At 40.2% G+C, this 25,949-nt stretch overlaps 1 protein-coding gene across 2 annotated transcripts in view; it reads left to right on the forward strand.

Annotated features, from left to right (window-relative positions):
• Window positions 1-13,009, forward strand: part of ARHGAP18 (Rho GTPase activating protein 18) — a 223,219-nt gene extending 210,210 nt beyond the window's left edge. For both annotated transcript variants that reach the window (XM_056126016.1, XM_056126015.1), the window contains exons 13-15: window positions 4,951-5,075; window positions 9,894-9,955; window positions 11,496-13,009. In XM_056126016.1, the coding sequence (XP_055981991.1) occupies window positions 4,951-5,075; window positions 9,894-9,955; window positions 11,496-11,587 (279 nt within the window). In that variant the 3' untranslated portion in view covers window positions 11,588-13,009. The remainder of the gene's footprint in view (window positions 1-4,950; window positions 5,076-9,893; window positions 9,956-11,495) is intronic.
• The last annotated feature ends 12,940 nt before the right edge of the window (window positions 13,010-25,949 follow it).

The raw sequence follows: 25,949 nt of genomic DNA on the forward strand, positions 1-25,949 counted from the left end.
TAGGCTTATGGTCATACCACATTCCCTCTGTGTATTTATAAAATGGCTTAAAAAAAAAATAGGGGCCAAGGCTAGAGCCATAGTACAGTAGGTAGGGCATTTTTCTTACACGTGGCCGACTCTCATCCTCTCAGGCATCTCACGTGGTCCCCAAACACTGCCAGGAGTAATCCCTGGGCAGTGCCAGGTGTGACCCAAAAAGCCAAAAAAGGGAAAAAAATTAGGGACCACACTCTTTCGTACTGGGGGTCCCTAGACCACTCCGAGCAATTGTCAGCTCAATTGACATGGGCTTAATGACTGTTTGGGATGACCCTGTTCTGTACTTAAATCTGGTGGAGGCAGTGAAGATGGGGAAGTGACTATATCCTCAAAGAGGTGTATCCTATGCTTTTCTTCTTGGCTCCCTGAAGGAACAAATGACTGAGTGGTCTTCTGTAACATCTTTAAGTCCTATTTCCCATTTCCTTTTCTCTCTCTCTCCCTGTTCTCAGTAGTACAAGTGATACCAGATGGTAGATCGAGGCAACTTGCTGCTTTTAGACATTATTCCTCAAGCTTCTGTTTGCTCTTAAGGAAATATGCCTTCCGTAATATACTTTCCTCTTAAAGAAGGTATTACCCTTGGTTTTATTCTATGGAAATGTTACTTTATTTTTAAAAAGTTTTTGTTTCATTTAAGCAAGCACCAATCAGAGTCTTTCTGAGTGAATATCACCCGAACAGGTAGCATGCAGCTAGAACACAGACAGGTGTCTCCTTAGTACCCAGGATATAAAGGAGATTTATTTATTTTTTTGGTTGGTTGGTTGGTTGGTTGGTTTGGGGCCACACCTGGCAATGCCTGAGGTTTACTCCTGGCTCTGCACTCACGTTTCATTCTTGGTGGGGCTTGGTGGGGCTTGGTGGGGCTTTGGGGTTCTGAGGATCGAACTCGGGGCAGCCACATTCAAGGCAAGTGTGCCTTTATTGCAATATCACTCTGGGTCCATAAAGGTGATTTAGTGGGAAGTTCGGTGTAAGGAGAAATTCTTTTGGATCCCATGGCTCATGGAAGTTTGAGATAGTTGAGGTGGGTCTTAAAATGTGTATGGCATAAAGGATAGTAGAGCCATCCTATCCATTCAGAAGTGTAGTAGATCATAAATGATTATATGAAAATAAGGGGTATTTTTAGTGTATTTTGATGGATCTCTTACCCAAATAATTCATGTGCCACAAAACCTCATGGGGAAAATGATAGAGCCAAGTTTCAATATCGCTAAACTCTGTATTTGTTTTTATGGATCATTTTGCTTTAGTAATTAATTTATTGCAAACTCTATATAAAAACTTAGTCATATCATCTTACTCCACTTTAAATGTCAGCAAAAATTTCCCTACCTTTTTGATATTTTAGGACTGGGTAAAGCATTAATATGGAGACAGTTTATGTTACTGTTATTTTCACCAGAGAATATCGAGAGGTAGTAAATTTGGTGCCGTCAATAGGACAGTATTTCCTAACTTTTAGCAAAGCACAAAATATATTGCTTTCTGTGAACTCTATCCTATCATTCAGGGTCGTGCTTAATATAATAAGAATGATAAAAATAGAATCCGAATACCACCATCTGTTTCCTAGTATATTGGCAAGGATGTTATGGTTTCATAAACACAAATATTCTATTTTAACACTTTATCTTAGTGGTTTCCATCCTCATTCAGGTAGTCTATTCACCCTCCATGAGTAGAGAGATGGTTGAGGCCATATCAGCAGATAGAAAAGCACAGCAGGACATAAACTAGAAGTGAAACCTAGCAGAGAGGTTCACACAGCATAATTGGTGAGTTATAAGATAGACCATTGATTTAGTCACTGCTTTGAAAGGAAAAAAAGGGAATAACACTTGCATAGAAAATACCCTATCCATTCTAAGCCCCATTCATTTTGAAATGTTACAAAGAAAAATAGAATCTGTCATAGAATCAAGGTAAGAAGTAAATTAGTCTTGTGTCCAAGGAGCAAGGTGTAAAATAGATTAGATAAGATCTCAAGCCAAACTACATGTTCCAGCAATCAGAAATTGATAATCTAAGACAAAGGTGGGCGAGATGGAGGGGAGGAATGTGGGTGAGGAGTAGAATTGAAACATCTTTCCAGGAAAAGGTTGATAACTACATCCTCAGGACAAAGAAGAAAGTTAGACAGGGACTCTGGGAACAAAGTTCCTCCCAGAGCAGGAAAGTAACTTCAGAATATTTTGCTTATCTTTGTTGGCTTGCGGGGCTTGGGTCCCTTGACCTTCAAGGGGTAGCCAGGAAAAGAAAGTGGAATTTTTGTTTGTTTTTAATTTAGGTCACAGTGCTTAGGACTTACTCCTGGCTCTGTGTTCAGGGATCATGCCTGGCAGTGCGTGGGGGAACATATGTGTTCCTGGGAATCAAACCCAGGCCAGCTGTGATCACGATCACGATCATGATCATCCTGTTGTTCGTAGATTGCCTCGAGCAGGCACCAGTAACGTCTCCTTTGCCCTAGCCCTGAGGTTTTAAAAAGTGCCATATTCAAGGCTCTTTCAGGGTTAGAGAATGAGACCCATCCTTGTTTCTGGTATTTGGCATATTGGGTACACCACGGGGAGTTTGCCAGACTCTGCCGTGTGGGCAGGTTACATTCGGTAGCCTGCCAGGTTGTCCAAAGTAAGAATAAGAGGATCTGGGTGGAGGATGCTCAGCCCCAATCCAGGCAGGCTTGGAGATCTCAGCCCCGGGACCTGCATGCCTTTATTCCTCTGCTGGTACCTTCATGCATGTGGAGAGGGGTCTCAGCATGGTTTTTGCTGGTTCTGGAGGTCTTCGGCTGCTGGGGCTCTGCTCGGGGTGGGGCAAGAAACTCGACCCGCCCCTCCTGCAAGGGGCCCCAGCAAGGACAGCCAGGCACGGGGACAGGAGACTTTGCGCTGTTCGCTTCCAGGAGCAGGGTTTTATAGTCTCTGGGTCTTGGCTGTTGATGGGATTACACGGTGAGGGGTGGGGGGGGGGGGCAGTTGGTGGGTGTGACCCCTGCCTACTGGAAGACGGAGGCCAGCTGCATGCAAGGTAAATCCCTTGCCCCTTAATTCTCTCTTTGGCCGGAAAGTGGGCATTTGCATTTGGAAGTGTGACCTCCTGAAGTGTTCTTGTACGTGTAAAAGATGTTACAGACCGTCAGGCAGCAGAACTTTGGTTTTACACTAGTATTGCTCCCTCTCCAGTCTTACGCACTGTCGCTTCTTTATTATTTCCTCATGTCATCTCAGATGTTGCGGAGATGTAGTTTTAGGTAGTGATCCATTTAGTTTATTATATGTGTCATATGTTTATGTTTTATTATGTTTAATTAATGGCTCTTGTCTGATTCCATAGCTGTATCACTTTTGCTGAACTTTTAAAGGAATCACATTAGCTGTACATGTGTGTGTGCACACGCAAATGTACACACATAGACACACAGATGCATACACAGACTCAACTGGGAAAGGGACATGGCTCAGGAATAGGGCACATACCATGAAAGTGTCAGTGCCTGTCAACCTCCAAAATGGTCAAGAAATATAGTAATGGCATGCACATTAAAAAATGATACCACGAGCACAAAAATAATAATGTTATTTGGGCTGGATGGATAGTACAGTAGGTAGTGTAAGTCAAGTGTCTAAATTTTTAGACACTTGACTTACATACACTTTACTTACTTACAACTCACGTGTAACACCACACATCCAATATGGTTCACCTGAGCACCTCCAGGTGTGGTTCACGAGTACAGGGCGAGAAGTAAACCCTGAGTATCACCGAGTATGTGTTCAAAAAAGTATTTTAAATTTAAAAATTAGTAATATTTACTGGGTAAGTAGCACTCACTGTAGCACTGTCCTCCCGTTGTTCATCAATTTGCTCGAGCGGGCACCAGTAATGTCTCACAACAAAATGTGAGACTTGTTGTACTGTTTTTGGCATATCGAATATGTTACGGGTAGTTTGCCAGGCTTTGCCATGAGGGCGAGATACTCTCGGTTGCTTTCCGGGCTCTCTGAGAGGGGCAAAAGGAATCGAACCCAGGTCAGTTGCATACAAGCAAATGCCCTACCCGCTGTGCTATCACTCCAGCCCACTGAGTAAGTAGACCCAGCATAATGCCTGTACTCAGTAGATAATAGTAAAGTCTTGGTTGAATTAAATGGTATTTATAACATTTGAAACTAAATTATCTTACAATAATCTGTGCATGCTATTTTCCCCTACTTTTTTCAAACCATATGGTTATAAAAATAGTTAATATTTGTTTTAGCAGAGCAATTTTAGAATGTGACTAATATTTCAAACACCAGAACTAGCATTTTGATATACATTTTGATTACTCAAATGCACTGGGCTTACTATCCATATAAAAAGGATTGAGAATTGGTCATCTTAAATTCAGGTGTATGATCCTAATGTAGGCCCCTAAGTCCAGTACATTTACATTATAAAGGCATGATTCTTGTTCTATTATCCCCAGCAAAGAGCATTTTGCTGAAATTCTGTGAATGTGAACGAAGTTTTTTTTTAATGCATACATTGAAGTAGCACATAAAGTAACTTCTTTCTGATTCAATTTCATAAATTGCTGCATGAAGACGCACCCTCTAGTAGATAATACTCAGAAATCAGCACTTAATATGGCAGTAATGGTTATTGCTGTCATTCTTTACATCTTTAAAAATAATTAAGCATTACTGCACAGGCATTATAAAGTTCCCCTATCATCATTAAGAGGATATTTGAGGTTTGATGTAATTTAGCAAATTGCATTATACAGTAGTTAAGGTTTTTATGTAGTGAAGTAAAATGCGTAGTAGTTAAGCACACTTACCATATAATGCATTGTACAGAGTTACACGTTCCAGCTGCCGCCAGCTTTGTTCCAGTGTCATTATTGCTTTGCAGGCTGAAGTTCCTCAGGGAGTGATTCGAGTGCAAGCTCCCCATCTTTCGAAAGTTTCCATGGCAATACAGCTAACGGAAGAACTAAAAGCCAGCGATGTACTTGCCAGATTTCTCAGCCAAGAAAGGTAGAAGCTTGTTTTGTTTTAATTATCGCATGGTATAACTCACTCTCTTTCCCTTCCCTCCTTTTATTTTACTTTTTAAATTATGAATCTCATGAAGTGCTTAACATTTTTTCCCCTGCAGCAAAGAACAGGCCTAACAATCAGATTGGTGAGCCATTGGAGTTCATTTGATGGAGCTGGGGTTCAGGTTCAGCCTGGGTCAAGCAGAATGCCTGATTCTTCCTTCAAAGTATCTGCAGGGTGTCAGTAGGCCCTCCAGAGCATGTTAATGGAGGTTAATTACTGTCTGGGGGCTGTTAAGAAAATCACTAGGTGGAATACAGTGGCATTAAAGCAGATAGCAGATACAACTTTTTCTATAAAATACAATGAATCCAAAGAAATGCTTGAATTTTAAAAGGCACAAATAATTGAGAGGCACAGCTGTCCCTGAGATTCTTGTCATGAGCCCAGAACACACTGTCCCTTAGAGAGAGATGACCAACTCTTCTCTACTGGAGAGCTCAGTGTGGGAGGAGTCCTTTGAAAAACCAGTTGGCATTCACTCTTTAATCATATTTGCGTCTATGCTTGTGTGTGTGTGTGTGTGTGTGTATGTTTGAATGTTAGAGTAAGTGATGTATTAGGTTTTTAGTTTTCTTTTTTGAATTTTCACTTGTAGCTAAAGTCATATTTTTCAGTGTGCTCCCTCTTTATTTCTTCTCAAAGACATAAAATAATTCAAATTTTTGGAAAAAAACACACAAAGAACTCAGTCTGGAGAGACAGTACAGAGTTTAAGGTGCTTGCCTTGTATATGACTGGCCTTGGTTCAATCCCTGGCATTGCATATGCTCCCCTAAGAACACAGGAGTGATCCCTGAGCACAGACAGAAGCGGATGCCTAACCAAAGATAGATAGGGAGACAGACAGACAGACAGACACACACACACACACACACACACACCAGAGAAATAATGGGCTATGTCATCTCAGCTTAGGAGAACTGTTTCATTGTTCTGTAGACATTTTTCTTCTTCTGATGTTCAAGGGTTTTGAGTAATAAAACTTTTCTGGCAACACGTCTCTAACTTTAATACACTATCACAAGTATTCATCTGTCTCTGCTCTTTTTAAGAATCCCTGGTAGATTGTTGGAGGGGGGTTTAAACTATATTTTCAAGCATCTTCTCTTAAGGTTTATAAATTGGGAGAGGAGAAGAGGCTATTCATCAACAGATGGTGATGAAATGGAAGAGAGGTTTCTTGGTACTGTCTGGGCTTTATTCAGTAAGCCAGCATACTCTTGCCTCTCACCAACATTCCCAAGTGCGTCCCATCACTTCTGTTTTACTGATCAGAAACCAGAGACTCTTCAGGGTTCCCATTTCATAAGGTCAGAGCTGAATCCGGGTTTCTGTCTTTGGAGGCGTGCCCTAACCACTCTTCACACTGACTTATGGGTCTCAACACATCACAGATACAGGGGCCATTAGTGCAGATCCTGGGAACAGATGGCATTTAGGGAGGATTAAGACTGGGGGCAGTTGGAGTTTCACAAGCTTATGTCCTGGGAGCAGTAGTAATTTCTCAGATGTCTGCTCTTCAAAGGGTCTCTCCACTTGAGCAAAATTAATACACTCTCCTCTGTTCCCTGCTGTGGCTTAGAGCTATCATCTCTTGCCATTCCTCCTTCCGAGAATGACTTGTCATCCTTCCCCAGAATTACCTGAAGATTTGACCAGACTTCAGATATAAGCTGCTCTTTCAGTCTAGACAGAAGTGGTTGATATAGAATCTATTTTAGGTCCCCATTTGCTCCATTTAGTCTGTACTTTTGATCCTATACTTGCAGAGATTAAAAGCCAGACCATGGCGTTGTATAAGATGGTCGTTTGTGCTCTACGTCTTTGGAGTAAGCATGGCAGTATTGGGCGTATTGTTAGAGAAAGCATCCATTTTGATAACTGCTCTGAAGGTATTTACGTTTTCTGCTGTTGATGCTTCTGTTAAATAAGCATGCTCAGAATTTGATGTCTTCTGCCTCTTCGCTTTTCACAATCATTAGTGTCTTACCTTGTGTCTTGGGATGCTGGATACAGATGACATGGGTTTGTTCATAAGCCAACTTTTCCTGTTTCATTTAGTCTGGTTTTTATGATTATTATTCAAGATTCTCACTTGTAAAAAGGAACTCTTACAGGGTCTGTGTTGTAGTCTTTTTAATAATTAGCTAGAAAATGGCCACAAAGCACATATTGCTATTTATTATATGATACTCTCAGTATATACGGATGAACATCTTGCCAATAACATTTTTTTTTATTTTTATTAGTGAGACACCATGAGGTACAGTTGTAGACTTACAAATTTTTGTGCTTGGGTTTCAATTATACAATGATCAAATACCCATCCCTCCACCAGTGCCCATTTCCCACCACCATGAATCCCAGTATCCCTCCCACCCCCCAACCCCCCCATCACCCCATCCCACCCTGCCTCTGTGACAGGGCATTCCCTTTTGTTCTCTCTCTCCTATTGGGGCTGGAGCGATAGCACAGCGGGTAGGGCGTTTGCCTTACAAGCGGCCAACATGGCTGACCCGAGTTCGATTGCTCCGCCCCTCTCGGAGAGCCCAGCAAGCTACCGAGAGTATTCGATATGCCAAACACAGTAACAACAAAGTCTCCAATGGAGACGTTACTGGGCCCGCTCGAGCAAATCTCCTGTTGGGTGTTGTAGTTTGCAAAAGAGGCAATGGGTGGCAATCATGTTTGGTCTATAGTCTACTTTCAGCATTCTTTTAGCTTTTTTTACCCAGTTTGAATTCCAGGTGTATGTAGGGTCAGTTAGAAACCTTACTTCCCTCATGCTTTTTTTCCTTGACTTTCCCTATTGAAGCCAATCATCATATGAAAGACATAAAATAAAGGTACAAGACATTGAGTGTTCAATCTCCAGTCCTTGATAATTTTTTTAATTATATATTTCTTAAGTAAGTAAAGTAAAAGTAAAGACCCTCCCGTTGATCATCGATTTGCTCGAGCGGGCCCAGTAACGTCTCCATTGGAGACTTTGTTGTTACTGTGTCTGGCATATCAAATACTCTCGCTAGCTTGCCGGGCTCTCCGAGAGGGACGGAGGAATCAAACTCGGGTGCAAGGCAGATGCCCTACCCGCTGTGCTATCGCTCCATTATGTGAAATCTTGTATATACCAGGAAATTCAGTTAAGGTTGCTGTAGCACTGTTGCACTGTAGCACTGTCCTCCCGTTCGTTGTTCATCGATTTGCTCAGTGGACCCAGTAATGTCTCCATGGTGAGACTTGTTGTTACTGTGTTTGGCATATTGAATACGTCATGAGTAGCTTGCCAGGTTTTGCCATGCGGGTAAGATACTCTCAGTAGCTTGCCAGGCTCTCCAGGAGGCACGGAGGAATCGAACTCGGCTCAGTTGGGCCAGTGGCTTACAAGGCAAATACCCTAATGCTGTGCTATCACCGTAAAATGGAGAAAGAACAAGACATTAGAGAAGCAACCTGAGATCAGTCTCTGACTAGATTATTTTTTTCCCAACTTCCCCAAAATGTTCAACTTGATTTTCATGGAATGAATGACTTTTTATACTCATTATTTATGTATTATATATTACATGTCCATATGTATATTCATGCGAAATTATACATAAAATGACATTGATAATTTCATTTCAAGAATAACAAATACCAGTTTCGAAGCAAAGTGAAGTGATTCTTGTTTGGCTGTAACTCAGCAGGTGGGTCTGAGCATATTTATAGTCCCAAGTATCTGGCATGACTTAGACATCAGAGTTAAGTCAGAGAATCAGATGAGTCATTTAATGGTTGAAAAGCTGCACTGCTCCTATATTCTATTTTTAATAATGATTTGATTAAAAGCCAGACCTAGTTTTCTCAGTTGCAGGGAATGTGTCATCAGTGTCTTCTGTGCATCAGAATTCTCCAACAGAAATCTCCATTGCACCCTTTGAAAGCAGGTTCTCAATCTTTTTTTTAGAGACTTTAAATCTAAGTGTCTAGAGCTCCAGGTTCTAGATTTTTAACAGGGATCCCAAGGTTATTCACATGTAAACTTTTGGGAAAAAATCATTGAATTTTACCAAAAATATGGTTTGGCAATAAAAAACAGTATTTTTATTGTTTGACACTGATGTTGGAAAGAGTTTGTTTTTTGAAGAGCAATAAATCTGTAAAGATTTTCTCCTAAAATTTATGAGTGTCTGGGCAATTCCACTGTTAGGGACAAAACAAACTGATTAGTTCTGTCATCGTGAGAGTTTGCCTTTTCTTCAAGTATCTGCACTACCGGTATGTGAATGTTGTCCACAAGTAGTGTCCTGCTACCACATTCATCTTGTCTATTGTTAGGCATTGTCTTTGCAGAGAACCCAGGAGAAGTACTTCTTGACTCAGTGCAATGTAAAAACTCAGGTGGAAACATTTATTTTCTCTGAATTTCTGTGACCTTTTTGGCCTCCAGGCAAAGAGGATGCTCTTATTGATCATTTCTTGGAAACTCAAATGTATTACTACTTTTCTTTTTGCTTGTATAAACTTATACCAATTTATCATTTTGTTTTAAGATATATGGTTCCATTTGTTGCTTTTAATTTATAGGTATGACATTTTTATTAGCTCCTGAGAACACTTAACAGATGGAGAAATATAAATGTATAGATAATTACAGCATGTTTAAGTTATGAATTTTCCATACAAGTCAGAATTCCCCAAGCACATTAAAGTGATTTACTTACAAGCTGTTTGATGATAGAACTAATCAGTTTGTTTTGTCCCTAATAGTGGAATTGCCCAGACACTCAAAAAAGGGGAAGTTTGTTTGTATGAAATTGGAGGAAATATTGGTAAGGCATGTTTTTTTTTTCCCCCTGCAGGGCTGGGGGTGGGGTGGGGTGGGGGAGGGTACTTACTAGAATTAAAATACAGTGTGCTATAGAAGTTGATATGCATTTTGGCTTTGTTTAGTGGTCTGATTTTTCTCTAAAGGTTTTATTTGAGACACATCATTGTTTAAATCTCAAAAAGAAAAAGAAAATAGTTCTCCCAAATACGAATAACTTCTAGACTGTTAATGAAATTATTCAAGGCTCACATATATATATATATATATATATATATATATATATATATATATATTTGTACTATCTTAATAAAAGAAGTAGTTGTAAACCCAAAATTTGTTCCTTATGGGTGGAGCAATAGCGCAACGGGGAGGGTGTTTGCCTTGCACACGGCTGACCCGAGTTCGATTCCCAGCATCTCATATGGTCCCCTGAGTACCGCCAGGAGTAATTCCTGAGTGCAGAGCCAGGAGTAACCCCTGTGCATGGCCGGGTATGACCCAAAAAGAAAAAAAAATTGTTCCTTATACCTAAGTTAACATATACTAGTACAATGTTAGATAATATTAGTGGAAAAAGACCTTTCTTCTCATTGTTGATTTCTAAATAAAATAGTGTGTAAATGGATTAATTTTGACTGCCTTATATTTTATTTGACCATTTGTGATTATCAATGGGCTGTAACCACCTCTTTATTAACATTTAAGATGAAAATTTTGACCTTTAAGGATTGCTGAGGTGATTTTTATTATAACTTTAATGTTTTAATTCTAAATAGTAATTAAATATAATTTAAGATAAATTCATGGGATTTTTATCCCCAAAACTATGTCAATAAATACAAAAAAAAATCGAATGCAGGAATGTGAAAAACTCATTCTCAAAAAGTTAAATAAACTACCATCTTTACATTGGAATTGTTAGTGCTATCGTAATATTAATTAAAGATATTAATATATATAAGATTTATAAGGCCCTCCCTCCCGTTGATCGTGGATTTGCTCGAGCGGGCCCAGTGACGTCTCCATTGGAGACTTTGTTGTTACTGTGTTTGGCATATCGAATACTCTTGGTAGCTTGCCGGGCTCTCCGAGAGGGGCAGAGGAATCGAACTTGGGTCGGCCATGTTGGCCGCTTGTAAGGCGAACACCCTACCGCTGTGCTATCTTTAATTAATATATCAATATATTTAATTCTGCATTTGGAGCATCACCTATTGGGGATTTAGTATGGTTCTTACTCAGGTGGATCAAACACTGTTGCTGCTCTTAAGAAAAAAAAAATAAGGCCAATATGATTTTAAGGAACAATTTCAAAGCCCATAACACAAAGCATATTTTCAGTTTCCTAAATTAACCTGAGACCTTTATTTATTTAGAGAAAGACTGATAAATTTACTTTCCAATATTTGGCCAGGTCTTACAATTTTGTGCATATGGGAAAGGATGGGATGTATGTCAAGCCTAAGACAGGCCATTAAGCTTACATTTAATATCGCTTCCCAGTCTCCCATTGCTTTAATTGGTCTGACATCTCTTTACAGGAGAACGCTGCCTGCATGATGACACGTATATGAAGGACTTGTATCAGCTCAACCCAAATGCTGAGTGGGTTATAAAATCAAAGCCATCATAGAAGATGTATGCTGCAGATAACTAGAAGGACTTTTTTAATACTTGCTTGGTCAAGAATGTAAATAAAAGGAACAAGAGACTGTCATTATTCAAGTATTCCCGACTGTTGAGTAGAGACACTCTCAAGCTTGAAAATGTAAATTTGTGCGGCTGCCAGAATTATGTTAATAATAATTATCAATATTATTATTAGAAAGCAGGTATCTCTGGAGAGAAAGGAAAGGGACTTAGTGAGCCTGTAGGCTATTTTTATATAAACTGAAATAAGCCCAAATGTGACAACTTTTTTTTTTTAATGTGAAAATGTACTCTCTGTCTCTTACTTTTTGGACCAAAAATCTTATACACAGTAATATATACTTTCTCTTCTCCTTGCATCTGCCTTTCCCTGATGAGGTTTTTCTTTTAAACAACAACAACAACAAAAATAATAATATTGAATACTAGGTATGGCAAGTTGTGAAGTCAGTACATCTAAAAACCAGACCAGATTCAGTGGTTTTCTTTGCTCTATCAAATGTTAATATCCATCTTTTTGGATCAATTGCTCAGACAGTAATGTTCTCTTTCTGCTTTATCATGTGTTCTATGTGGCACTGTTTTCAGGTCATCTAAGATGCGCAGGGCTGTATCCATGGGAAATAGGTCTTTCAGAAACTGCCAATTAGAACTGAAAGAATGAATAATTACACATGGAAAATAAATAAAATATATCCACATGGAATAACTGGATTATGGAGAACAAGAGAGTGGAAGCCAAATCACTTTATATATTCTGTGCCCCTCACATGAAGTGTTACATCATAGCTGGCTTTACCTGATGTCATGTTAGCAGCGTCAAGATGCATCATAGTATAATCCAGTGGTGTTTAGATTGCATTCAACATAAGGAGTTTTCTTCAAAGTTTTACTCATAAAGAAGTCTGCAGGAATAATTATTCTTTTGGGTATGACACAGTCATATAAACAAGCTTTTGTTTGTGTGCTTATTTTAAACAACCAGAATAAATTTATTAAAATGCTGTGGAAAGTGCTTTTCCCAGGGATTTAGTGCACACACCATATTGTGACAAGATGTGCCTCTGTACTAGAAATAAGAGGAATGCAGTGAGAGAGAAATGTTCAATATTTTATGAGTTTAGAGTGTAGTAAATAAAAGGTGATGTAAATGAAATGTTGCACACACTGTGTTTATGATACTTTTAGTAGTACTTTAGGAAAAATTACACATTCTCAGAAGCTCTTGATGTCACTCTAATTAGGAGCATTCTCACTAAAATGCTGTTAGTGAGAACATTCATAAAATTTTTAGCATATAATTACAGGAGCAGCCTGTGAATATAATCACTTAAATAACTGGTGATTTGTGCCATTTCTTGTTTATTTTTAAAAATTTTATAATTAAATACACTTTTTTTCTAAAGCATTTTCTCTTGGAAGTTTTACTTTTAATCCTTGTGTTTGTGATTGTGCTAATGGGCTTTTTTGTTTTCTTACGAGTCACTTCACTCTTTCGTTGCTCCTATTCATTTTGGGTCATTTTTAAATTGGGAGAATGGGAAGGATATTATACACTTTTTCTCTTCCTTAGTTTTTTCTGATGGAAATTTCTATTCCTTATTCTAGGATTTTTTTAAAGATACTGACATATTATTTTCTGTATTGACAATGTACACTAACTTCCCCGTTAGAAAAATGTTTTATTAGTTGAATGAAAAACGTTAACAATATGAAAAAGCAAGCTGGTTTATAGCTTAGTGATAGAGCACTTGCCTTGTATTTCTAAGCACCCTTGTTTGATCTCTGGCCAAATCCCAAATGAAAACAAGTCAAAAAAATCAAACAGCAAAAAGAAAAGCAAAATTAAGTACCCTGAATAGTGTTCAACTTTAAGAAAAATAGACGACTAAGTGTAATGATGTAGAGAATAAGTGCTGATTTACCCAATTTTAATATAAACCTAGAAGGTCCTTGAGCAGGCCCAGTAACATCTCCATTTTGAGACTTGTTGTTACTGTGTTTGGCATATTGAATGTACTCTCGGTAGCTTGCCGGGCTCTCCGAGAGGGACGGAAGAATCAAACCCAGCTTGGCCAGGCTGGCTGCATGCAAGGCAAACGCCCCACCGAAGGTCCAGGGAGGTGGGTGCAAGAGTCTTTTTATACTGAAAAAATATCATGGTTTGGGATACATACTTACAAAAATACTATTTTATTTGGATTCTGCTTAGAATTCAGTGTCCATATTTATTGACATAAAACAACATTGCATTTAAATAACCAGAAAAGATGTTTATCTGCACTTTTAAAGCGGAAGAGCTTGATAATGTAGAGCCTCAAATATAAATCCCTTCAATGTAATCCACATACCTTTTCTAGAATAATTTTTCCTAGTGAGTTTTAAATCGTTTTTTTTCATTTTTATGACTTTATTTATTGAATCACCATGAGAGCAGTTACAAAGCTTTTGTGTTTAAGGCTCGGTCATACACTGAAACACCCGTACCTTCACCAGTGCTCATTCTCCACCACCAAAAACCTCAGTATACCCCCATCCCACACCCTCCCCCTACTTGTGGGGCAGATGATTTCCACATTACTCTCTCTCTACTTTAATTACATTCAATATTTTGATTGACACCAGATACACCATTATTATTTGGGATTTTACCCCAACACTAGATTTGCTGAAAAGGCAACAGTAGACAATTTGTTTTCTATTGCTGGTTATGAATAACATACCACGTTGCACAGCTGCAGTAGTGGCCATGCGATTTTGAAATGACAAAATTTTAACAATTAAATCTGGAGGGATTTCTGCCAAAACCTGCTGGGTTCCGAGATTTGTTCCTGAGTCTCTCGGATCATGGCCATTAAGCAGTTTGATCAGGAGCCAAAGAGGTCATTCATGGGCGGCAACTCGGGGTCTTGTTTGGTGGGAAGAAAAGGACCGGCTCCACCCACATCCCGTGAGGCCCTGTGCATCACTGCGGACCCAAATCTGACTGTCAAGTGGCCTCTGGAAGATGACGGCCACCAGGCCGCCATGGGGAACAGGCAACGCATGAAACCTATTCCCACCTAGGGTGGCCCAGAGACAGTAACCTACTGCAGGGACAGATGCATTTCTGCCAAAAGCCATGTGTCTCATCACTGAGGGCCCAAACCTGACTGTCCAATGGCCTCTTTGGAAGATGGCAGCCACCAAGCCGCCTAAGGGGAGCAGGCGGAGGGACAGCACCCTTCACCCCTGGGGTGGCCCGGCAACAGTAACCTACTGCGGGGTCTGGACGCAACTCGTGACCTCGGTAGGGCATGAAGGACAAGCTGGTACCACCCCTCTTCCCATGAGACTGCAGTTGCCCCCTCACCGCCGGCTCATACCTGGCTTTCCTATAAGCTCTGAGGCCGCGGCCACCTTGTACGCAGTCCGGATGCATTTCCGCCAAAAGCCCCTGGGTTTTGAGATTTGTTTCTGAGTCTCTGGGATCATGGCTGTTAATCAGCTTGATCAGGAGCCAGAGAGGCCGTTTGTAGGCAGCGACTCAGGGTCTCATTGGGATGGGGAGGAAAGGGCTGGTTCACCCCCATCTTGTGAGGCCCCACATCTCTTGTCACTGCAGACCCAAACCTGACTATCCAGTGGCCTCTGGAGGATGGCGGTCACTGGGCTACCAGTGAGTTTTAAATCTTGTGTAGATAAGTTTTTATTCATTTATATGGGAGAGAGGTAGATAAAAGAAATATATTTATTTTGAGCCTCAGACATTTTAACTCTCTATTTTTGTTTTTATTTATTTTTTAACTGAACCACAGTGATATACACATTTACAAAATTGTTCATGATTGAATTTCAGTCATATAATGTTCCAACACCCCTCCTTTCACTGACATATTTTTCCCACCATCAATAGTCCCAGTTTTCCTCCTGCTCCCTCACTCTCTCTCTGCCTCTCTCTCTCTGTCTTTCTGTCTCTGTCTGTCTGTCTCTCTCTCCTTCCTTTTGCTTATAAATGGATTGACATGGAGAGTATCATCTTGATTGAAATGGGTCAGAAGAAGAGGGACAAGTATAGAATGACTGCTTTTGTGGGATATTATACATATATAATATATATTTATATATGTATATATTATGACTGGAGTGATAGCACAGCGGGTAGGGTGTTTGCCTTGCACGTGGATCATTCAGGTTTGATTCCTTTGTCCTTCTTGGAGAGCCTTGCAAGCTACTGAAAGTATTCCACCTGCCTGCATGGCAGAGCCCGGCAAGTTCCCTGTGGCATATTCAATAATATATATATGTGTATATATATATATCACTTGATTACTAGATACCCCGTTACTCATCAATTTACTCAAGCGGGTACCAGTAACAGCTCCGTTCATCCCTGTTGCGTGCTAGCTTAGCCCAATGGCATCTGTTCGTTCTAGGAACATGCAGAGCCTCAAACCAATCATTCAGGGTCTTGATGAAGAAGTCTGACCATCTTGTAGGTGGGTGTCCATGCGATCTTTTGACGACCCGTGGAATCCAGTCAGTAATGGCTCTAGTCCAGCAGTTGTCTGTAAACCTCATTACGTGTTCTGCCCATCTCATTTAGTATATATACATATATATATATGTATATATACTAAATATATATACACACATATGTATAATATATATATATATATCCCTCACTTTGGAGATAGAGAGACAGACAAAGAGAGAGAGAAAGAGAGAGAGAGAGACTGATATCCAAAGTGAGGGTAAATGGGGCAGGAGGACAAGTCAATTGTTGGAAGCTTGCCACAAGGCAGGATGGGGGTGTGTGAAGGGCACAGGTAAAGGAATATACCTGATAACCTTTTATTACCTTATTGCACACCATAAGGCTCAAACATCTTAACTATTTAGAAAATTACAGTAGGGCTGGGGATGTGGCTCAGCACTTGCCTCAGATGTACAAGATCTTGGTTTTTGCTCCTGGTTTCATGTAGTCCCTTAAGCACTACCAGGAACAATTCCCAAGCGGTGAACCTGGAGTAGTCCCTGAGCAGAGCAGGGTATGGCCCCCCAATTTTCTTTTTTTTAAAGAAAACTTAAATTGCAGGTGGAAAAAGACAGGAGCTGGTATTTATTTTTATTTTTGAAACTTCTGAGTTGTAGTTTACAGTAGTCTTAACATTTATGATTCTGGTGTTTCTGTTTTCAAAAAAGTGATAAGGACAGCAAGTGGGCATGTGAAAAAGTGCTCATCAGCCTTTACTGTCAGTGAGATGCCATTCAAAATGACAGTGTGATCTTAGGAGTGAAAATGGCATGTATGGAAAAGACTGAAAGTAACTGTAATGGTGTGGAAGTGGTGAAGAATTGGTATTTATAGGAGACAGGTTAATATTGCAGAGATACTTCCTCTTTTTCAAAGAAGTTACTTATTGTGAAGTGTTTTGTTTCTCATTATGAAGAATTCACTGAAAACTTTTTGTTAGGCATCTTTAGGAAAGCAGAACACATTACTAACTTTGTGGGATTTTGCGTTTTTGTCTTTTTTCCTTAAACTGGATTGCATTTTCTACCACATTGTCCTGATTTCTTACCTATTCGCCAGTAGGTGGCAGTATTGGTCAGGGATTCCTTTGCATCTAAAGGAGCAGCATCTTAACTCAAGCATTCAAAACAGAGTGATCTAGACTTCATATCTAAAGTGGTTAAGATATTGCCAGGCATCCTCAAGGCAGTTAGTTGAGAACACCATGATCTCTTCTTTGATCACCGATTCTGAAAATTGTGCATCATAATTTCAGAGATTTTATGTCAGTCTATTTGTCAACTTTTATACTCAACCTTTTGAGTGCGGAGAGAAGGAAAGTGTTTTTGAGACAAAAAAAAATGGGCATTTTATAACATTTATTTCAACTATAAAGATCACGACAAGGGGTCAGAGAAATAGAACAGCCAACTGGGCATTTTCCTTTCCTGCACAAGACCTGGATTCAATCTCCTGCATCCTATATGCCCCCTCAAGTACCCCAGGAGTGATTCCTGAGTACAGAGTCAAAAAAAAAAAAAAAAAAACCCTGAGCACTGCTGTACAAAAAAAAATAAGAAGAAGAAGGGAGAGGGGTCATGACAAGATGAAAGACTATGTACCAGAATCTAATGAAGCACATAGTGAGTGTGTGTGCGTGTGTGTGTGTGTGTGTGTGTGTGTGTATGTATGTATGTGTTCAACAATAATTCACTACCACCTACATGTACTAGGCATGGTATACTCAAGCTATATCAATAAAACAAAATAACAAGAATCTCTGCCTCATACAGCTTACATTCTAGTGAGAGAAACCAAAAGTTAATTAAATAAAATGATTAATAGTACTGTGCTCCTGTTGTTCATAGACTTGCTCGAGCGGGCACCAATAACGTCTCCATTGTGAGACTTGTTGTTACTGTCTTTGGCATATCGAATACTCCACGGGGAACTTGCCAGGCTCTGCCGTGCAGGTGGACAGAATACTCTCGGTACTGTGCCAGGCTCTCTGAGAGGGATGGAGGAATTAAACCCGAGTGGGCCGCGTGCAAAGAAAACACCCAACCTGCTGTGCTATCACTCCAGCTCCAACTGATTAATAGATGAAATTATACCACATATTTAAAAATAAAAGCACAATAAACTTTTAAAAAGATGGGATAGAGGGTAGAGAAAGATGCCCGTTGCTGTAATAAATAGGGGATCTCCCTAAACATGTAAAAATTGAGCAAATACTTGAAGCGAGAAAGTTGCTTCTTGGTTTCCTGGGGGAAAACCCCTTCCAGACAGAGGGAAGAAGAAACAGGCCCAAAGGTAGGAGCGTACCTGGCTTACCAAGGGTAGGCCAGGACACCTGCAGGGCTGGAGTTGAGTAGGGTCTGGAGAAAGTCATAGATGAGGATAATGAGGAAACATTAGAATAGAGAGAACTGTGAGTTCAAGAGGTTTTTTTAATTTTTTTAAGCAAATTTATGTATTTATTTATTTATTTATTTATTTATTTTTGCTTTTTTTGGGTCACACCAGGCAGTGCACAGGGGTCACTCCTGGCTCATGCCCTCAGGAATCACTCCTGGTGGTGCTCAGGGGACCATATGGGATGCTGGGAATTGAACCCGGATTGGCTGCGTGTAAGGCAAACACCCTACCCACTGTACTATCGCTCCAGCCCCAAGTTCATGAGTTTTTGTTTTAGAGTGACTATGTTTATTCTAATCAGGACATATGTAAAAGTGAAATACACTATGCTGATCCCATAGATGTGGGTTGCAGAAAGTGTAAGATTATTTTTTTAATATGTGTCTATGTATTTATAACCACTTCCTGGAGATTCTACTGAGGGTGGCCTCTCAGTACATGTAGGGTTCACCCAATGGACTCACCAATGGCCTGGGTGATGGAAGCAACTGAGCCAACTGGCCTATTTCTCACCAGCGGTCCAAACAGCAGACTTTAATGATCATCTCAGCATCCCTAGCAGTACTGGGCTTGAACTTGCAGCCTCATGTTGCTGGCAAGTGCTTTAAGCCTCGGGCCCACCTTCTGGGTCACTTTATAGATATTTTTGAAGGTATAAAGGCAAGGATGCATTTAGAATCAAGAACACTTGGGACACGAGTGGTAGGACAGTATAGGATGTTTGCCCTGCGTGCAGCTTACTTGGTTTTGACCCCTAGCACCCTGTATTATCCCCTAAGTCCTGCCATGAGTAACACCTGAGCACACTCAGGTGTGTTCCCCTCCCTCCAGAATAGAGCAGCATATTTTGGGGAGAGGTTATGTATTCAGGAATATGGAGTTCCCAACAATAGAAATCAGAAGCGTGATGGTAAATCAGATATTCAGATCAGATTTTGAGTAGATTTTGATATTTGAGTCGATGTTGAAACTTTTATTGTGAATGTATTGAAATTGAGGTGCTGACTCGAAGTCCAGTGGCAATGTGGAGTAGTAAGTTCTATGTAAAGAAGTTTAGGAGAGCGGTTTAGGCTGAAGTCATCTGACTTTGCTAGATTGGGGCGGTGAGAATGGGGGTGGGCACACCTAGTGGTGCTCTGTGGCTACTTCCAACTTGATGCTTGAGATAGCTCCTGGAAGTGCTGGAGAACTATATAAAGCTAGGGATTTATCCCAGGTTTTCCACATGCAAATTAAGCATGGCAGTCCTTAGTGTTATCTCCATGACCTTCATCATGAGACTTTAGACTTTCAGCTTTAACCATGAACTACCAAGGAAGTGAGCATGGATCGGATCTAATAGAGGACACCTCTAAGAACTTAGCTTGGAGCTGCCAAATCATAGAAGTTAAGAAGACAAGGAAACAGGATAGAGATTGAACAGGTGGGACCTTTCAGCTAGCCAATAGGATAAGATGTGCCCGAAATCAAGAGAGAAAGCTATCAAGGTGAAAGGAGTAATTGTGATGTCATATGCTGCTTCTAGCTCAAATAAGCTCAAGGATAGGAATTGATTCTCTAGATTAATCTTCATTGAGGTCATTATTCATTTTGATAGCATGATAGGATGAAAAACTATTTATGAGCAGGGCAGATTGGTGGTGGAGAATAAAGGATTGTGAGCATGGACAGTTTTTCCAGGACATACTACTACTCAAGGTGACAAATAAATGACCTTCACTGACAGGAGTATTGCTAGAGCCTTAGATGCTGAGCAAAATAATTTTTGGAGCTAAGGGCTATTGATATTTACAGAGGTGACACAGATACTAGAGCCAGACACCCCAGGATAATGAATGTGATCATTGGTAGTAGCTTATTTGTGCCTCATTTTCTACTTTGATGCATAAAGAATAAATGAAATATTTCTTACAATTAATTCTTATGAAGGGGTCAGCAGCATATTTGCCTGATAGTATTAATAGACAAATATTCTTTTTTAGGGACATTAGGATTAACATTGCCAGGTGTGTTTCATCTCCTGTCATTCATGATCATCGATTCCAATGCAGTGTTACCTTTTTAGCTCCGTATCAATGGAAGAAACTTCCTCACAGTCTCCGTGGGACTGAAAATGGTGAAGAAACAAACAATATGTTTCCTCAAATAAGGTCAAAGCAGTGCTTTAAAAATTGGTTGCTTTACTTAAGTAAATACACAGGTGTAAGGTACTGAGTTTTCTCCCTTCCTCTGCATCTCAGAGCAGAGGACCAGGATGATAAACTCACACCCATGTTTCTTCCCTGTTCTTAGTGCCTTGTTCCCTAATTGGCCTGTTCACTTGGTGTTAGCTGCTCCTGCTGAGAGTGCTCACACTTCATTGTCTCCTTACGAGGGGCTCGGGGTTTCTCCAATTTCATATTGAATAAATAGAGCAATAGTCATTTTCCTTCCATTCCAATTGGCCTCACTTCTTAGGATCTGGACTTGGCACTAGCTGCTTCTCCACCTAAAATATCGCATGAGGTAACTTGGCTCTAGCAGAAAGGGTTTCCGAGGAACATTTCGCACCCTCCTGGCCTCCCTATAACCATTTGTCAAACTCCTTAAGATGTAATGAGTTATTTGCATATAGCTGCATACTGTGCGAGAGAAAGAGGCCAGCTGCTGGCAAAACTCCCATGGCATTTTCCACCGAAGCCAATACGCCAAAGTGGTTCTGTCGCAAGCAGCTTTTTATCTGAAAATTTCCCGTCTTGATAGCCCAATCAAAGGGGCTCAGATAAGCTTCAGAGTAAGCAGCTCCGCTAGCCAGTCTTGGCGCCTCGTTTGATGTTCGCTGCTCCTTGCACCTTGGCAGTTCAGTTCTGTCTCGTGTTGCATCTCCAATAACCTTTACAAAATAACGGCTTTCATGTAATCTCAGCTTTAAGTCGCATTTCCCTGCAGCCAAGGCCAAAGTGAACAAGGGGTTTCCCCTGGTGGGAAGTTCATAAGGAAGCCACAGAGAGTGGCCCAACTCTGAGAAGCCCATCAGTTAAAACTAACTTGCTCTCACCTGACAGTCCTGTGCCAAAGAGAAAAAAGGAAGTGATTTTACAAGTGTACATTTAAAACTCTCAGGTTAGGGGAGAAAAATCTCAGGACATCGATGTTTGGTTGCTTGTTAACACCCATTTGGTATGTGGCTAAAGAAAATGCAAGTGCAAAATATGAAAAATTGACTATGCAGATAGGCTGCTTTTTATCCAAGAATCTTGAAACATATTCTAGGACATATCTTGTTTATTTTCATCATTGTCTTTATGTTAAGGAGGGAGTGGAATTCAAATTTATTATAAGAAGGACATTATACATTATTAGATAATACCTTTAAGTATATCAAATATACTGAATTCATTAGAAAATGTTACTATGGGGGAAAAGTCAAAAATAGATGAGATTCTTATTTCTCCTTCATTGTTTTCCAAACTTTTAAGTTATTTTTATGTGCTGCACATGGTATATGTAGTGATGCAGAAATGGATTTTATGATGCATTTCTTCAGGAGATTGGGTTTAGATGTGTAGATAACATTGACACAGCCAGGCAATTTATTTCAGCAAATGAACTCTGATGGAGCAGGTAGAAGTGGATACAGCAAACTGGATGATATATATAATGAGTAAATAAAGGATATTGGCTAATATGTAGTGGTTCCAAGGAAGCCTTGAGTTGAATTTCCAGGAAGGATACCAGGCTATGTTAAGCCTAAAAGGATGAGACTCATAGTAAAGACTCTGTTAAAGTTCTTTACTCTTGGTAAAGAAACAACAATAGGAATAGCAAAAGGCGAAGAGATAATAAAGTATTTACTTTGCATGGGACTGGCCCTGACCTGAACCCTAACACTGCGTATTGTTCCCCGAACACTACAGGAGTGATTCCTTAGCATAGAACAAAGAGTCAGCACTAAGCACGGCTGGGTAAGACCCAAACTACCCACTCCACCCCATCCTCCAAAAAAAGAAATTAGGTGAAAATAGTTACATTAATGTTGCTGAATAAAACCTGGTGATTTCTTAGATGGAGAGAGGAGATGTCAAAGAACCTTAGGAGAAGATGTATCAGCTATCGGGTCCTTAATCGTAATAGCTGAAGTTGAATTAAATTAAATAATTAATACATTTAATTACATTTCATGGATAATCATTTCAATTTGAAGCAATCTAACTTATAATTAGATTAACTAGGTAACCAGTTTGTCACCCCTTATGATGGTTCATGTTATCAATTTCTGAGAGGTATACCAAAAATCTTTTGTCAATACAGAGAATTTAAAACTATTTTAAATTCTTGCTTCATATATTGCCAATTAGCTCTTTTAGAAAAGTTGTACTAATGTATACTATCATCAAAGGAAGATCACGGTCACGGTCCTCCCATTGTTCACCGATTTGCTCGAGCGGGCCCAGTAACATTGTGAGACTTGTTACTGTGTTTGGCATATCGATTACATCACAGGTAGCTTGCCAGGCTCTGGCATGCGGGCGAGATACTCTCGGTAGCTGGCCAGGCTCTCCGAGAGGAGCGGAGGAATCAAACTCCGGTCAGCCATGTTGGCTGCGTGTAAGGCAAACGCCCTACCCACTGTGCTATCAAAGGAAGATAACCATAATATTTTCTCACTATTACTTCCTTTAACATTCCGTGGGTGAAAGACTATTATTTTTTCACTTTAATTTACTGTTCATGGATAATTATTAGGATAGTTATGTTTTATTTATTTTTTACATGAAGTTATAAGCCAGGAGAGGTATCTCTATACACTTGGCTATTTTCTCTATAAAGCAGCAATTATATATTTTGCATTTAACAATAAACTATAAAACTAGGGTACTTACATTTACCATACTTGTATATTGCATAAATAATTAACATGAGTAATATAATATAATGTGCAGAAGAGCACCTGGCCTACAGAAGCAATATATGTCAATCGGAATTAATAGAACTTTTACCAGTGAAAAATATTTAACCAAGTTTGGCCTTAAATGCTTTGAATTTATTAATATTTAAAATTTTAAGTTAAAGTATTTTTTTAGTTGAGGACACACCTCGCAATGCCCTGGGACTGGTCGAAGCTCCATGCCTGGTGGACCCAGTCTTAGTGATGTTGTGGGGGATCCTGTGGTACCAAGCCCAGGTCTTCCATTTTCAAAGCATGGATTCCAGACCTTTGAGGTGTCTTCCTGCCTCTATTTTAACTTTTATCCCCCTTCATGTGGCTCTCAGGAGGCTGTACTGCTAACTTTTAGGCAACCAGCCCAGAGTTTCATGCAAAGGCAAACAATGAGCTGTTGATTGAGGCCCTGTGGTGCTGTGGTTGGCCTGGGCTGCATGGACAGTGCTCGGGATTTCCAGGGCTGCATCTAGCCATATGGTACCAGGAACTGAAGCCTGGTGCCTTGTATGAATCTAGCTCCTGCCCCTAAACTGCTGCTTCTGTTACTGTTGCTGCTGCTTCCTCCTCCCCCTCCCCCTCTTTCTCCTCCCCCTTCTTCCTCCTTCTCACTTCTTCCTCCTTCCCCTTCCTTCTTCCTCCTCCCCTCCCTCCCTCCTTCCTCCTCCTCTTCCTTTCTCCTCCTTCCTCCCTCCTTCCTCCTCATCTTCCTTCCTCTTCCTTATCCTCTTCCTCCTCCCACTTACTCCTCTTCCCTTCTTCCTCCTCCCAACTTCCTCCTCCTTTTCCTCCCCCTCCTCCTCCCAACTTCCTCTTCCTCCTCCTCCTCCTCCTCCTCCTCCCAGCTTCCTCCTCCTCCTCTTTCTCCTCTTCCTTCTCCTCCTCCTTCTCCTTTTTCTCCCTTACTGGTGGTGATCAGGACTTACTCTTGGCTTTGCACTCAGGGATCATCCTGGCAAGACTCAGAGACCATATGAGATGCAGAAGATTGAACATTGATTGGCTGTGTGCAAGGCAACTGCTTTACCCACTCACTGTATTATCATTCCCTCCCTTGAAGGACTTCTTTAAAGTACTAATGCATTGTCTTCAAAGTAGCTAGATGAGATTAAATAAGACTCAATGCCCCAATACAAGTTTTCATAATGTTTGCCAACTTTCACATATGTTAACTGATAAGAAACTGCCCACATCAAAGAAGCCTCATTCTGAACATTCCCAATTTTATGTCATCTTGTAAGCTTTCTTTATACCTTGTCTTTATAGTAAAATATTGCTTTCTGAAGATCTATTATTCTGAGCATAAATTCTGGCCAGTTCCTAAACCAAGTTCCTGAGGAGTATCTGATTTCCTTCTCTTAACATTTAAGTCTATAGAAAAAGAACGTTTATTTCTGAGGAAAACTGGAGGAAAGAATGCCAAACTGTATCCTTATACAGAAAATGAGAGATAAATGATGGAGGAAATTAAGCCAGACATATTTCATGATCTCTATCAGCAATGTGACTTCATCTACCCTGAGCATTGTTTGTGGTGTACAGCTAGCTATCTCTAATTGGTTGTTTTGTTGTTTGGGTAAGACCCAACAATGGTCAGAGCTTACTCCTGGCTCTCTACATGGGTGTCACCTGTAGTGGTGATCAGAGAAGCATGTGTGGTGCTTGGAATCTAACTGAGATTGCCACATGCAAGTCATCAGTTCACCCCTTGTACTATCTCTCAGGCTCCAGTCTGTGTAACTGGAACAGGGTAGATGCTTGACTTGAGGTTGACAGGCTTATTCTTTCAAGGAGTTCAGAACTTAGACTGAGCATCCTCTCGCTGGTCACAACACCCAGTTGGTATTGCCCTTGGGGTAATCGGAATTACTTTATTCAACCATGGGGACTGAGTAGAGAAATGAAGATTTTCCAAAATCACGGTGAATAGCTTGTAATTGGTTGGTAATGGAGAGTCATTGAAATCTTTTTTTCATGTGAGAGTGGCATGCAATCAATCAAATCTAGTCTGCCAAAGACATCTAACACATTTCAGCTCGGAAAATTGCTAAATTCCTCTTTTAACAGTCATTCCATAAGCCTGCTTTAATGTACTTTTCCAAAATGAAACCAAAGTACTTTCTTTCCATAGGACTAAATGCAATCATCTCAGACTGAGGTTCTAGGGCCTCAGTAGGAAGCATGATGACTAAGTGATCCTCCTATCATTTCTTTTCAGGAAGGAATCCCATTTTCATCCTTGATTTAGACTTCCACCATAGTTTTGGGGAAATCATATTTGTTTTATCAAGCTATATAATTTTTATAAATTGCATCAGTTTAATTCCATGGAAGGCTTCTCAACATGGGCTCTCTTACCCTCAAAGATTTTTAACAAGGAGAGGGACATATATATAGAATGACTGCATTCATTTGTGAGATATATATATATATATATATATATATATGACTGGAGCGATAGCACAGCGGTAGGGCGTTTGCCTTACAAGCGGCCAACATGGTCTACCCGAG

This window comes from Sorex fumeus, unplaced genomic scaffold, assembly GCF_029834395.1.
Source record: "Sorex fumeus unplaced genomic scaffold, SorFum_2.1 ptg000061l, whole genome shotgun sequence".
Lineage (NCBI taxonomy): Eukaryota > Metazoa > Chordata > Mammalia > Eulipotyphla > Soricidae > Sorex > Sorex fumeus.